Raw genomic sequence first — 13,395 nt, forward strand, 5'->3', positions numbered from 1 at the left:
GCCGGGCAAAATATTACAGTATTACTGGGCTAAGGAGGTAACAGAGCCTGACACACTGCGCATGGGAATGAGACTGGGATGCAAGCAGGAGAGGTGAGCTGTGCTTTGGTTCCGACAGGAAAACAATCAAACAAAAGCAAAAAGGGGAAAAAGGAAGAAAAGGATGTTTGAACTTTGTGGCATGTGGTCAACACCCAAAAACTGGAGTCTGCAAAACACTGTCCAGTAAGCACACAAGCTCACGTTTTACACCCACACAGGCATGACCGCTTTGACTTCTGTAAGTGAAGGCACAACCTTTAGCGGGAGTTTTGGGGGTGCTGGTGGCAGAGGGACCCCCACTCTTAAAACTTTAACCACCAAATTGAAAAGCCACAAAGTTTAAAGCATGCTGCAGACACACTGTCATACTGCAGGTGCCACACTCCCAATCCCAGGGAAGAAGAAAGAGAGGAGGCAGGGATGAAAAATGGCTGACGGCAACAGAAAGAAAAAGATAAAAAAAAACAGCCCATATATATTCATGTGCATTATTCCTAAAAGATAAGCAAAATAACACCATGACTTCAGGTGGCTGCATGAAAAGCAGCAGCTTTATAACTAGCATCCATTACATTAATGGAGTTTCTCCTCCTATGCTGCCGACAGTACAGAGTTCTCATATAAATGATCTTTCAGGGGCAGAACAGAAAGAAAAAAAACAAAACGGAAAAAAGCTTCTGCACAGAAACCTTATCTAACAGCTGTAAATCATGCATGTAAACCAGCACTAAAAGTGTAGAGTTTGAGGACACTGATACCGAACAGGGCAAGGGCTTCGGATTTTCCTCCTAAGTGCCCCTGCTAAGACTGGTGTGGTCTAATCCACAATGTCTGCGCTGCAGTTTTACTATTTATTATGACTGAATACAGCCCTGGCCTCCTAAGGCAGTGGATGTAGTTCCCTTTCCTAACTCTGTCCCTCTCCCCTCACCCCTTCATAAAAAAAACATTTTTTAAAAACTATTCTATCACTTTCTCCAAGAAAAGTGAGATTTAGCCGTCACGTGCGTTGTGATAAACAGCCCAGCAGTGACTTTTTCACTAAGCCAGAAGACCATTTCGGTAAAAATGACCTCATAACCCCCATAAATGGGACTCTGACACTTTAATCTGTTAATTCAGTCATTTATTGCTTCTTGCCCTTTAAATGATTATGGCGAAACATGCAGAAATGTCACAGGAAATGCCATTACCTTTAGTAGCCAGTCGGACACAGTTGATTTTTATTTCCTGAAATGACAAGAAACACAAGGCATCATTTTGTCAAACCTGTTAAGGATCTTTTATCTATTACTAGTACAATGATATTTCAGGACTAGGACTTTGATTGCAAATGTGATAACTTCAAATGACAACACTGATAATACAGCACCCATAAGGATGGAATAATAATTAAACCTGCTCTTTGTGTAATGTTAAAACAAGGACGTTATATCCTTGTTAAAGATGTCTTAAATCATTATTAGAGTAACCCAAAAGGGAAAGGACTACAAGAGGGTTTTAGGCAGTAGCTTGCTGAATTCTCCTGTAACGCTATAGAAAGGCAGGCAAAGGGTGAAACAGTGAGAGAGTGAAATTACTGACAAAGCTGGAGGAGAAATCGAACAGGAGACAAGGAGTCACAATCTGATAGAAAAGCTGCAGCCCCACAGTACACAGTACTACACCCAGTACACAGGTCACCCACAATGGCCAGTGCTCTCAGCCTTGAGCAGCAGCTGTACATCGTATAAACAGCACCCACTAATTTTAATGCAGGATCAGCCTGGTCTCGGATGTAGCTCCATTGTAAGTGTTTAAGCAGTAGTGGATACCTTAAATCACTTCCAAACCTAAATAATATGGTTAGCACATCTTCATCAGCAACTTTTGGGCTTATAGCTTTCTGACAGCCTGCAATTAGCACCATGTTTTCCAAAAGATATCTGATGTTCTTTCCACGGGCTGTGTTGTCAAGCAGTTACAAACAGCTGGTGTATCTTGGGAGGCTTTCTGTTTCCTCCTATCTTTTTTCCTAGATAAATACTTTTCTGAGTTTTTTTCACACAATAAAATAATGCATGTCAGTGCTCAGTTTGTGTTCTTAGAGACATTAAGATCTAAATCCTTTAGCTGTCAGGCACCCCTGTCATCCAGATCGTATCCTGCTATATCCTGTGATAAACACCTCTGGAATTGCTAGTCAAATATTCTATATCCCAGGACTCCATGTGCAGAAACCTGCACAGCCTGTTCCAAATACTAGTAACAGAATTAAGCAGCTGCCTGATGGAATCATCTTTGCCACAAACCTCAAGAAGATAAATGTGTCCTCTCTACTCATTAAGTGGGTAGCCATCTGACACTCAATAGGACTCAAATCTTTTTTGAGACATAAAAACTTAAAGAACAGAGAATAATGAATAATAAGCATAGAGAAGCAACATTATCAAACAACAGGCACATGGTTAATAAGAAAAGGAACATTACCCAGCATCTTTAATCCAATTCTCACTTAATTCAAACATTGTAGGGCTCAGTGAGCAATGCTGACCTGCAGATAATACATTTATCCAGGGCTACAGAGCTGCAAGACGCCTGAAGCTATCCTATAAGATAATACAGTATGCAGTATATCTGGAATGTAGACAATCACCATGTCTTGTCTTAACGGCAATGCTTATACTACTGTTTACACAGGTATTCTGCACAACACAATAAATATTGGAAACAAATGTTAGGCTGTAGAGTGAAGCTCCCTGATCGATTACTGTGGTTTCATTCCAGTGACATCCTTATCCGGTTTCAGGATGCTACACGATTCGTTTAACTGAAACTGGAGATGGATTTCTACTCCACACTGCAGGGGCTTTTCTATACGAGACCAACTCTCCACACCACACTCACCCCACACACTCTACACCCAGCAAGACCTTTCCAGAAACACGGTCACAGCTTCTGAAACTAGTTACTCGGCCTTCCAGTGCTGTGCTGCCATTTTTATTCCGGGACTTTAAACTAACCAGCGGGCTGGAGGAAGACATGACCATCCTGCTCGCTGTGTTGTATATAATCCCACAGCCAGTACTGGTTGAACTGGGAACAAACCTTATTGAGTATATAATTGTTTTGATACCTCACTTATAAAAGAAGAGTTTAGAGTTGCCAAGCAAACCTAATCAGCAATTCTTTGAAAGGAGGGAGGAAACCATAGTATTCACTGGACATGCACTAGGGTGACCGGGCTGGAATCACACCCACGACCCTGCAGATGCAAGGCAGTAGTGGCCAACTTGAATGCACCTTAGCATTAGTCCACTCAAGCCGTAACATGACATCTATGTGACTCGCTGCCCAAATCTATTAGAGACTCTGTCACCGTGGACACTTTGAAAGGTTTTATTGTGTCATTTAGATTTGTTCTTGGCTTCACTGGTCATGAGAACATTAAAACAGCTACAAATCAGAGGAGGTCATACAGCCCGTCCAGCCCATTTGATACTTAGCATCTAATTGACCGCAGGATCATATCCAGCTGTTTCATGAAAGAAACCAGGGTATCATCTTCAACAACATGGCTGCATCGCTTGCTCCCATAGTCAGTCTTCTTGGCTTAGTTCCACACTTTTCTTTCTGTTTTTGTTATGTATTTAATATGCGTTCTATAGGACTGAACTTTGCGTTTCTCGTTGCTGTAATTATTATGGTTCCTGTTCAAGTCATAAATTCTCTAGTGTGGCTGCAACACGGCAAAGACGTCCGATTGTTTTGCTGTTCCTGTGGGTGGACACTGTGTCCATCACGATTAAATGATCATGTTCCACTGCTACCCTGGGACTGACATACCCACCCCAGTTCAGCATGCCTCCTGCCTCGGACTCAGCACTGTAACTACCATCCCTTTGTTTGCTTAAGCTGAGCAGCAGGACTGCTCTATTGAAGAGATGCAAGGCCCCTGTAAGGCTGTGCTGTGAATAATGTGTGAGTTATTGAACTGCAGGCTCTGTCACTTGATGTTTGCTATGACTTACTATTATAAAGGCACAGGAAAGTATTGTAAAGCACAGCAATATCACGGGCAATGCATTTTGAAGAATAATGCAAAGTGAAGAACACAGTATAAGCATGGCCAGATTAGAGGACAGCTTTGAATAGATCATGGGAAATGATAGGAAAAATCCCTCCAGCAGTTCTGCCGACCAGCAGCCACTCCTTCTCACAACCCAAACCACCGAGATCTCCACTCTTATCACTTCTGCACGGGCAGAAGCCATCAGTGAACTGCAGCCACAGGTGCCCGTCTCTCTCCGAGGGGCGCTGGGCTCCAGTTCGAGCCAGGGTGCAGGGGGGGCACCTCGGAGTGACCCGTGTCAGTCCGCGGGATGACGGATCACGGCTGGCGGGGCTGCGCTCCCTGTTGTCACGGCTCAGTGAGCCTTCATCCTCTCCCCTCAGCCGTACAGCGGAACTAAAACTGAGTGAGCAGGACAGGAGAGGGAGTGGGGCAGTCTGCATGAGTTAGCTCCTCCTGACAGTCTGTCAGACGAGACAGGCTTAAAGGACTTCAGATAGCGGCACTACATCACTTACGAAAAGTGACAGTCGAGGTTTGACTTCTGGCCCTGCTGTCTTATAAAGCACTGACGGACTGTCAAGCAGTTTTGAGGCGGATTCCTGAGGCGCTCCAGGAAACGTGGACGTCGGTTGAAATGCAAGCTGCCTCTTCTGTTATTAAACACGACAGGTTTGGTGGGATCAAGCAACAACACACCCAGGTTCGTTAAATTGCTAATTGTTCATCTGATATTACACGTACTACAACCACAATCAAGCCAGCATTATCCATGTCTGCCTCTCGAGTGCTCTTCCATAAAGACGAAGGAAGTCGCTCTGTTTCTGTATCCGTTTCCTACACCAGAACATAGAATGCCAGAATGAATTTTAAATGAGAAGGCTGACACACTGAATCCCTCAAATACTGCAAAACAAAACACCATCATATGAACGATCACACAAATAATATAAGCCACACATTCTAACAACTCTACAAAAGGAAGCTGAATTGCAATTGCATTTTTGTATTATAGCCTCTACCTTCCCAGCATCACCGAGATGCTGCTGAAACAAACACCTCAGGGAGATTCAGTTATTATGTGGTGTTGATGGTTTGTTTTTGCAGGAGAACAAACCGCCCCCCCACCCCCCTACATACGCACACATTCCTCTTCAATCTCCTCCACCGTAAGCTTCCTTCCAGTTCTGAAGACAGAGCTGGTGCGGAGCCCTGCACTCATACTGGGCTCTGCTGCAGAAATGAGGCTGAGAGTTTAATAACCGGAGGTGGGAAGGCATTCTGCTGAAGACAGTCAAAGCAAGGATGATAACAAAAGCAGAGAAGGCATAAATGAAAAGTGAATAACCGAGGGCTGTGATTGTACCACCGCTCCAGTATCCCTTTCATCACACGTCTTTAGGAAGCCTGGCTGGTCTGTTGTTTCAGGACCTCCATCACTGGGGCCACCTGTGTCAGACGGTACGATGCATGCCAGCTGTTCGAATGCAATATTGCCCTCGGCATGAGAAACTGGGAGAAAGACATTTGTCTAGAAGTACAGGTGAGCTATGGAGAGCCTATCAAACCTGTTCTTATCAAAATAAAGTCCATTAATATCCATGGAGGTCTAAGTTAAAACTGCTTTAAGGACTTTAGCTGTAGAAAATCTTGGGGTGCCTCCAGCGGCTTGGCGATTTAGGGGTGGGCAGGACAACCTCGTCACAACACAACAGCGACCGACTGAAGTCTCCTTCCGCTGCAGCCCACAGACAGGCCAAACAACCCGCCCGAGCAGAATGAGCTCGAAATCGGCCTGTTTCTGTCCCCGTGTCCGGGTGCCATTCGGACGCTGTGGCTTTATTTGTACCGCTACAGCCGCCAGCTGGGCTCTGCGAACTGTGGCGGTGACAGTCGGGCCCATCCACCGAGACGCCACCTGCTCGCTGTTCCCCGCAGTCTACGGCAGCCACGCGCTGATGCCATTAAGTGTTCAGGAGCTTTCATGCCACGCTTCCATCTTATTTAATTATTTTTCAAGATGTTAATTATCAGACACTGATGTCTTTGGAATACGGGGAGTGTCTGAATACTTCCTGTATGTCAGGCTTCAAAAGGCTAAAAGATTCCCCTCCAGCGCCCAGCTCCCAGTAATGCGCCTCTCCTTCTCCGCATTCTCCTGCCAATTTACTTTACTAAGGAGAAGCTGCAATTTGCAAAGCACTGTACAGTAGGATGCTAATTAACCGTTGTCAGGAACAAGTAACAGTAAAAGTTAATGAACATAATTCTAATTTATGGCACTCAAGCTTTCAAAACCAAGGCAATAAATAATAGCTGCCTAGCGCACTACCAGATGCAAGTCATTTATGAGAGTTAGTGCCCATCTCGCTGCTGGAAAGAGCAACATGAGCAGAATACAAAGGCCTCTGTCGTAAAGGGGCACCTGGTAGAGGCGCCAGGGGACCCCAGGCCTGAGCTGTTAATCGACCAAGCTGAGAGGTGTGTCTCGGATACTGGTCAAACAGAAGGGAGCAGGAAGCAGAAGCTGCTGAGTGCCCAATTTTGGAGAATCTGTGAAAAACTGAGCAAGTGAACAAAGAACTGAATAAATAAGACCGTCGGCAAATGGCTAAAAGCCATAAAAGAAATGCATGTGGCAGCCATTGTGCAGGGACTGTTGAACATGTGTGGTGCACGTAATTGGTCTACAGCTCCAGCATTATGGTAGTGCTGTAAGAAGGGGTTTCTGATGATGATGAAACTACTGGACTCTTTCCAAAGAAGGCCAGGGGTACAGATTACTGTATACTCAACAATGCCTACCCAGTCTCTCCCTTGGGCCTTGTCAGCATCCTGGAGCAGGACAGCAGCACACAGGAAGAGCACCTGGAACACACTATAGAGAAACGCCTCTCTCCACTGCACTGAGTCAGAGCCTCACTCCTAATATGCGGTTGTAATCCTTTTTAATTAGGCTGTATCCCCACCCACTCTCCAGCCCTCCCTTGTCCACAGCAACTCACTTAATGATATTCCTCCAGCCTTGAAGGTGATTGTATTCATACCAGAATATCTGCAGAGACTGTGCTAAAAATAGCCTAGGAAAAGTGCCACAGAGGTGCAACAGCAAATGAGAGGATTTAATAAAACATTAAATATATAATTGCTTCTCAAAAAATGATACAATACCACTTGCATAAACCATATAACAGAGCTGGTGTCTCTACAGGAGCAGAGCCTCTAATGAATTAGGGCAGTGAGCTCGAAACAGGCAGCAGCACATGAGAAGCCTCTATAGTCCATGGCGTGAACCCCGGTCTTCGACAGAAATAAATGGTTGTGTTGCCCGTTTTGGATCATCTGAGCCAGAACACCTCAGATTACAAACACTGAACCTTAAAATGAACCCTGTATTTCACAGGGAGCCAGAGCAATTTACAGAGGACAGGAGTTATACGATTAGACGTGACAAAACACAATTCAAACAACAACCAAGGGTCAAGAGTAACCAAATTTTCCATCTTCCGACATTCTAACTGGTATAAGAAACCTACGAGCATCTCAGATCCCAGTCACATCACTGTTCAAGTTTTGCCGCACACAAGGTGATACAGATGACTTTGTAGCTTAATGTCAGCTGCAGTACAACTGTGCATCAGGACTCTCTGCCCTGCCTGCACATCCCAAACACTGAAAACACAGTTGTTCATTTCAGTCTCCTGGTCCTGCCCTGCCCTGCGGGCCTGGCTGTCGCTCGTGCCTTGGCAAGCAAAGGGAAGCCGGGGCAATCTGAAGGTGACATCTCAGAAGTGCTGCTTGTTTCCTGTCATCTATTCCTATTATTGCTCAGATATGAATTGAGTTCGGGCAACTCCATTTAAAAGGGTGCTTGAAGGACACCCGTGCAGAATGAGGAAGAATGACACAGGGCTCTTAGGTAGTGTGGAGCTTCAGAAGTAGAATTGATGCTGCACACAGGCTCAGAGGAATACATTCACTCCTGTTCTCCTTTGCTGGAGCAACATTATAACAATCGGTCAAGGTCTCTATCCTCCTCGTTAATGCCGAAGCAAAGCAAAACACCAAGACAACACAAAAGAAACAGAATAAATCAATCCTGTAATGACAGTCTGTGCTCATTCATTAAAACTTTAATTGGACACAGTGGCTTTCTTATTAGTGAAGTCCAGCAGCGCACGCTGGCCGAATGGTTCCCAAACTTTGCGGGATGGGGTGCAGCATTTGGATTTTGGAAGAAGTGGGCAGTGACATCACCAGAAGTGAACTGGAGACTTTCTCTCCCTCAGTTCTCTCTGACATCAATCGGGTGGCATCACAACTGTGCCTCCTGGCTGAAGACATCCAGTTTGGTCAACACTGCAGGTCTGTGAAGCCAATGAGAATACCTCAACAGGACTGATGAGAAACGCTGAGGCTCCCATCCAATCTGTCAGTTCAGACTGAGGCAGCAGTACTGCCTGCTGTGACAGCATTTTCTCATATTTTAAGGGGCCCAAGAAGACATTTGCCCACAACAACCACTTAAGAATCTTAAGATCTCTTCGTGTTTAAGAATATAGCTGCACCTTCTATTTTCTGAACTGCATTTTTAACAGAATGGAGAAGAATTGTCTGCTTCAGACTAGCCAAGAGTTTTTTTGCAGACTAAAACTGCTGAAAGTCTCAGCTGACTGTGCATCTGCAAAGAGGATCGCCTCCTTCCCTCGGAGGGTTTCTTCGCTATCGGACAGCAGTGCCACAAACCTGTGAGGACGCAGATAAGCTCTTGTCATCGTGTGCAATCACATGAGCTCTACTTGCTGGACTCGGGGAATTTAATTACTAGATAGTTCAGGCAGGTCTCGTTGTGAAAAGGCATGGTCTCCTAGCAGGGCTGGCAATGCTAAGATACGTTTAGCATGCAGGCACTGCCAGGAGTCCTGGCTCTTGCTCAGGAATAAACACACAGCTCGCATGCACCACCATACTGATGCTCTCTCTATTGTAACACTGAATCCCTCCAGGCAACACTGGGCTTTTCTTGTCTTTTATGTTGGAACTTGGGTGGCATGAAGCGCCTATAAATGCTGTTTGTTTTTACATGATACGCATCCTATCTGATTGGTACAATAAGGGGATTAAAGCATGGATGGCTGGAAGCCGTAGCTGAGTTATGCAGAAGAGGGAAACCAACAGTGGAGTGGAGGGACCCTGCTGTGAATTTCAACAGTAGAGTGAGAAACACTTACTGCACAGGGTGAGAGGAATGCATCACAGTGAAGAATACACTTCACTGGAGCAGGAGAGCAGGAAAGAGCCCAATCAAAGACACTGTTCCAGGGCTACAGAGAAATGCCACTCTGAGAGTGTAGCATTACATAAGACAGCTCAAAGGTTTGTTGAAAAAAGTACAAGCTAAAATGAGGCAGTTAATATACAATACACAGCTGTAAATATTCTTTTTAATTCATTACTACAGCTCATCATAACATTGCACGCCTGCTTCTCTTTTAAAACATCAGAAGAATTCCTGCAAGGACCATCTGACAAGCTTTCTAACGAAGAAGCTGCCCCTGCAACTTGACTGCATTTATTGTACAAGCAACGGCATGATCCTGGGTTCTGCCAGGTCACGCGGCTCTGCAGTTTACCAGAAAATACGCAATGCTGCTTTCGGAGCGCGACCAGGACGGGTACCACATTGAGGCGAAATGGACTTACCCCGTTCGCTTTGCTTAGGGCCTGAAAGTAAATGCTGTAGCTCTTGACAGGCGAGAGAGGGGCGTTCCAGTAACCGTTGTAGGTCCTGTTGTCCCCCACCGTGAAGGGCTGCATCACCGACAGGTTGACGGGGGGCAGCTCTGCGGCAAAGTAGTGCGGCGAGTCCATGACGGACGCGTTCTTGTAGCCGACGGGCACGGCGAAGCACTCCACCACGTCCGCCGCACGCCGCGACTTCTGCTTCCTCTCCTCCTTGACCACCAGCTGATAAGCACTGAGGACAGACGTGACAAAGCGCCGTTTCTGTCATCTGTTCCCCGTACAGACGTTGCACTGCTGAGAGTACGGGACTGGCTTGCGCGCCGATCCCCCTGTTCTAAACGGCCCCCTCCTGCTGGCGACCTTTCCCGCGCTCCTGTCACCATCCCTCGGCTCTGTGGGCACGGCAGAGCCTGACCCTGCCTGGGGGCGCGAGACGAATGACCGCAAGAAGGGAAAACGGGTAATAAACAGCAGCACAAGGGACAGAGTAATTGTCTGAAGCTGCAACCCTTCAGAGTGCAGCACGTAGTGCCGTTAACGGGATTGAGGATGAAGACGGCTGTAGTTCTGAGAACAGAGGCAGGCCAGGGAGGCCAGAGTCACCAGTGCACTACGCTGTGTCCCTGTCAGTTGAGAATCAAAGTGCAGATGAAAAGGACTGCTAGGTAGTCCAGGAAAAGCTCCAGTCAGAAACAGCCGTCTGTGGCCCAGCTATACCACACTGATGAAGGAACAGTGCCTGTGGTTGCTTACCATGATGGAGATGAAGAAGAACTAAACTCTTTTTAGATATTCTATCATTGAAATGAGTCTCGGCAATGTAATCTGCATCATTCTCGATTATTTTTGTATACAGAAGGGTGGTGGGTTTAAAGGAAAGATGGGTAGGGAGGTCATGGTGGGGATGGATATATACGTAGGCCAAGACAGAGAAATAATGTAGAATGGTTTATAGTTTGGAAAACCATAAAGCAGTGTTTCTGATCTCCCAACTAAAACACAACAAGAATCCAAATCTTTTTTTTTTATTTTAATGACAACATGGTGTTGGTGATATGCTTGTGGCCAGGGAATATAAATACAAATCAAGGACATTCTGAAGCGCTTTCACCTTTCAGTCACATTAAAATGTTGCCTGTGCACTGAGGATAATAACAAGGCCTTTCCTGTTAAAATGTGCCTTGCAGTTCTCAGCACTCCTGTCAGTCTGAACAAATGATGACAGAGAAAATCAGGAGATCTATTTATTTTTTCAGAAAATGAAACGCACTGTGTATCAGCGGAACTCGACAACAAGACTGTTCGCTTTTCCAGCCCCTTTCTCCTTCAGTGCAGGTATTTTTGAGGCTTTCGACAAGCTGTGCTTTCAAGTACTGTACCATCATGAAGATGACAGCCATAAAAAAATATTTCTCTTAATTACAAACAGTCAATGGTTTGTCTGGCTTTGATCTTTTATCTGTTTCCATCCACCCCTCTATGCTGTTCCCCTGTACCCCCTACCAACAATCCTGTGAACAGAGAAACTAAACAGGGTAGGAATAAGATCTGCCTTGTGCAGATCAGACACTTCTGTACAGTGCCAGCAGAGGGAAATCTACTCCTTATTTGCAGATGAAGAACAGCTGGGAAGAGTCTGAAAACTCTTGAGCTCGGAGCCTGGCCTTGGGGAAAAGACAGGTACAGAAAAATGTTTATTCCAGGACAGAAGGCAAAGAAATCAATTAGGACCTAAGCCATATACAGTAACAAGGTTTACACAGTGTGCTTATTGTCAGTAATTGCGTCCATCTACGCCAAGTACATACTTCACAATTATATATAATTAGAGAAGTGTATGTTCTTCCAAAGGATTGTGGCGAATTGTCCTCATCTCTAATTCGGCATCTTTGATGATGGATAATTACTAATGACCAAAGGACCCTGTTTTCTCAGATATCAGCCATCTATTTGAAATAAACCATTTTTATGCATGCATATAGCAAGGAAAGATGGGCATCATTACAGCAATCTTACTTGTCAAGAGCTTTTTTGTAATTATGACAACTACGCAAAAATAAAACCCTTTTCAAACGAAACCCACAAAGAAGCAGGGTTTGAACAAAAGAGAAGCCTTTTTCAAGAGCTTTTAGATAAACTATTTTTGCAGAGGGCTGACTAAATGCTAATGTGCCATGTCCTAAATGTGACTGAATTTTCAGGCAATTACATACAAAAGTTAAAGGCAAGATAAAAGGCATCTTCCAAAGCTCAGCCTGCATTATCGCATGCTGGACAAGAACCTGAAATTTCTTGTACTTGCTTCTGAATGATAACAGTGGCCACAGGCAGCAGAAGGATTGGAGCAGATGGTGAAACTGGAAAACATATGTATTTATGTTTTCAATTTGTTTTGTATCTTTTTGCCTATTTCTGGGGCTTGTTTTTACATTTGAATATTGTTTCTTCACAAAGTCGTGCTCCGAGAGTCTCCCTTTAAAGAAAACACTTGACACGCTCATGAATATCAAAACTGGCAGAGGTCGGCTCTGTTCGTTCTCACTTGTTCTTTGAACTGATGATCTGCAAGAGCTAACTTTGTGTGAGAATAGACATGAGCTATGAGTCACAACATCGCTACATCCAGAGTAAGAAGCTGAGCTAGGATTTATGTGGACGGCCGTAGGGATCAAAACTGCTAATAAGTCAAGGCTTGTTAATATTTATCAATTGGACGAGTGGGATGTCATGCAAAACTTTAAAACACAACATTAAGAAAACTGTCAGGGTGGCTTTCACCCCATCAATTTGTTTGGCTGCTAGTAGCTTATTGAGCCAAGGATCTCACGATCTCAGCTCTTTCTTGGAGCTTCCCAAGAAATTAGCGGAAGGACAGTTCATTCCTCACACTTAGCATCATACTGTGTTCTGTTTATTTTATTCACATGAGAGTGACCCAAACTGGACAGGCTTGGCAAACACTTTACTAGGGTGCACTGCAGTAGCAATGGCATTGATAACTGACCGACGCCCCTCTGCCTGGGGGGGGTCCAGGAGGGTCTGGGTTATTTGTGCACGTCAGGGATCGCTTCTAGAGTGCTTCTGGGCACCCTGTGTGGCCTTGACACACATTATTTTTTATTAGAAACTCTTGATCTGCTGTTCCTGCAAAACCTGGGATTGTCCTTGAGCAAACGGTTGCTTGTTATTCCTTTTTTTTCTTTTTTTTTTGCACAGGAACTAAACAGGGGAAAAAAATAAAAGAAAAAAGCTGAAACGAATGACTGTGTTCAGTTGTGTTATGGGTCCAAATAAACTCTAAGGAGAGGGTGTTCTGTGTAATGCTTTTGCATACAAATTGCACTTATCTGAAAGACTGCTTTTATTTCCTTAAAATGCCCATCAGACCATCAATAATTCTCTTTTTCATTTAGCAGATGCTTTGAACCCCATCAAGACATTTCGAACTGAAAACAAATGTAGCTATGCCTTGCTTGCTGAAGAGGGGGCATAAACAATTTATTATGATGAGATTTCATGTTTATTTTCTCTCCCATTGTACAAAAACATCTTCTTGA

At 44.7% G+C, this 13,395-nt stretch overlaps 1 protein-coding gene across 1 annotated transcript in view; it reads right to left on the reverse strand.

Moving 5' to 3' along the window:
* Positions 1-13,395, reverse strand: part of ptprt (protein tyrosine phosphatase receptor type T) — a 199,781-nt gene that overhangs the window by 61,566 nt on the left and 124,820 nt on the right. Inside the window, exons 12-13 of the mRNA XM_088937357.1 lie at positions 9,797-10,070; positions 1,236-1,272 (exon numbers count right to left, since the gene is read on the reverse strand). Coding sequence (XP_088793483.1) covers positions 1,236-1,272; positions 9,797-10,070 — 311 coding nt within the window. The remainder of the gene's footprint in view (positions 1-1,235; positions 1,273-9,796; positions 10,071-13,395) is intronic.

Source organism: Atractosteus spatula, chromosome 19, assembly GCF_055471065.1.
Source record: "Atractosteus spatula isolate fAtrSpa1 chromosome 19, fAtrSpa1.hap1, whole genome shotgun sequence".
In the NCBI taxonomy this organism is placed as follows: domain Eukaryota; kingdom Metazoa; phylum Chordata; class Actinopteri; order Semionotiformes; family Lepisosteidae; genus Atractosteus; species Atractosteus spatula.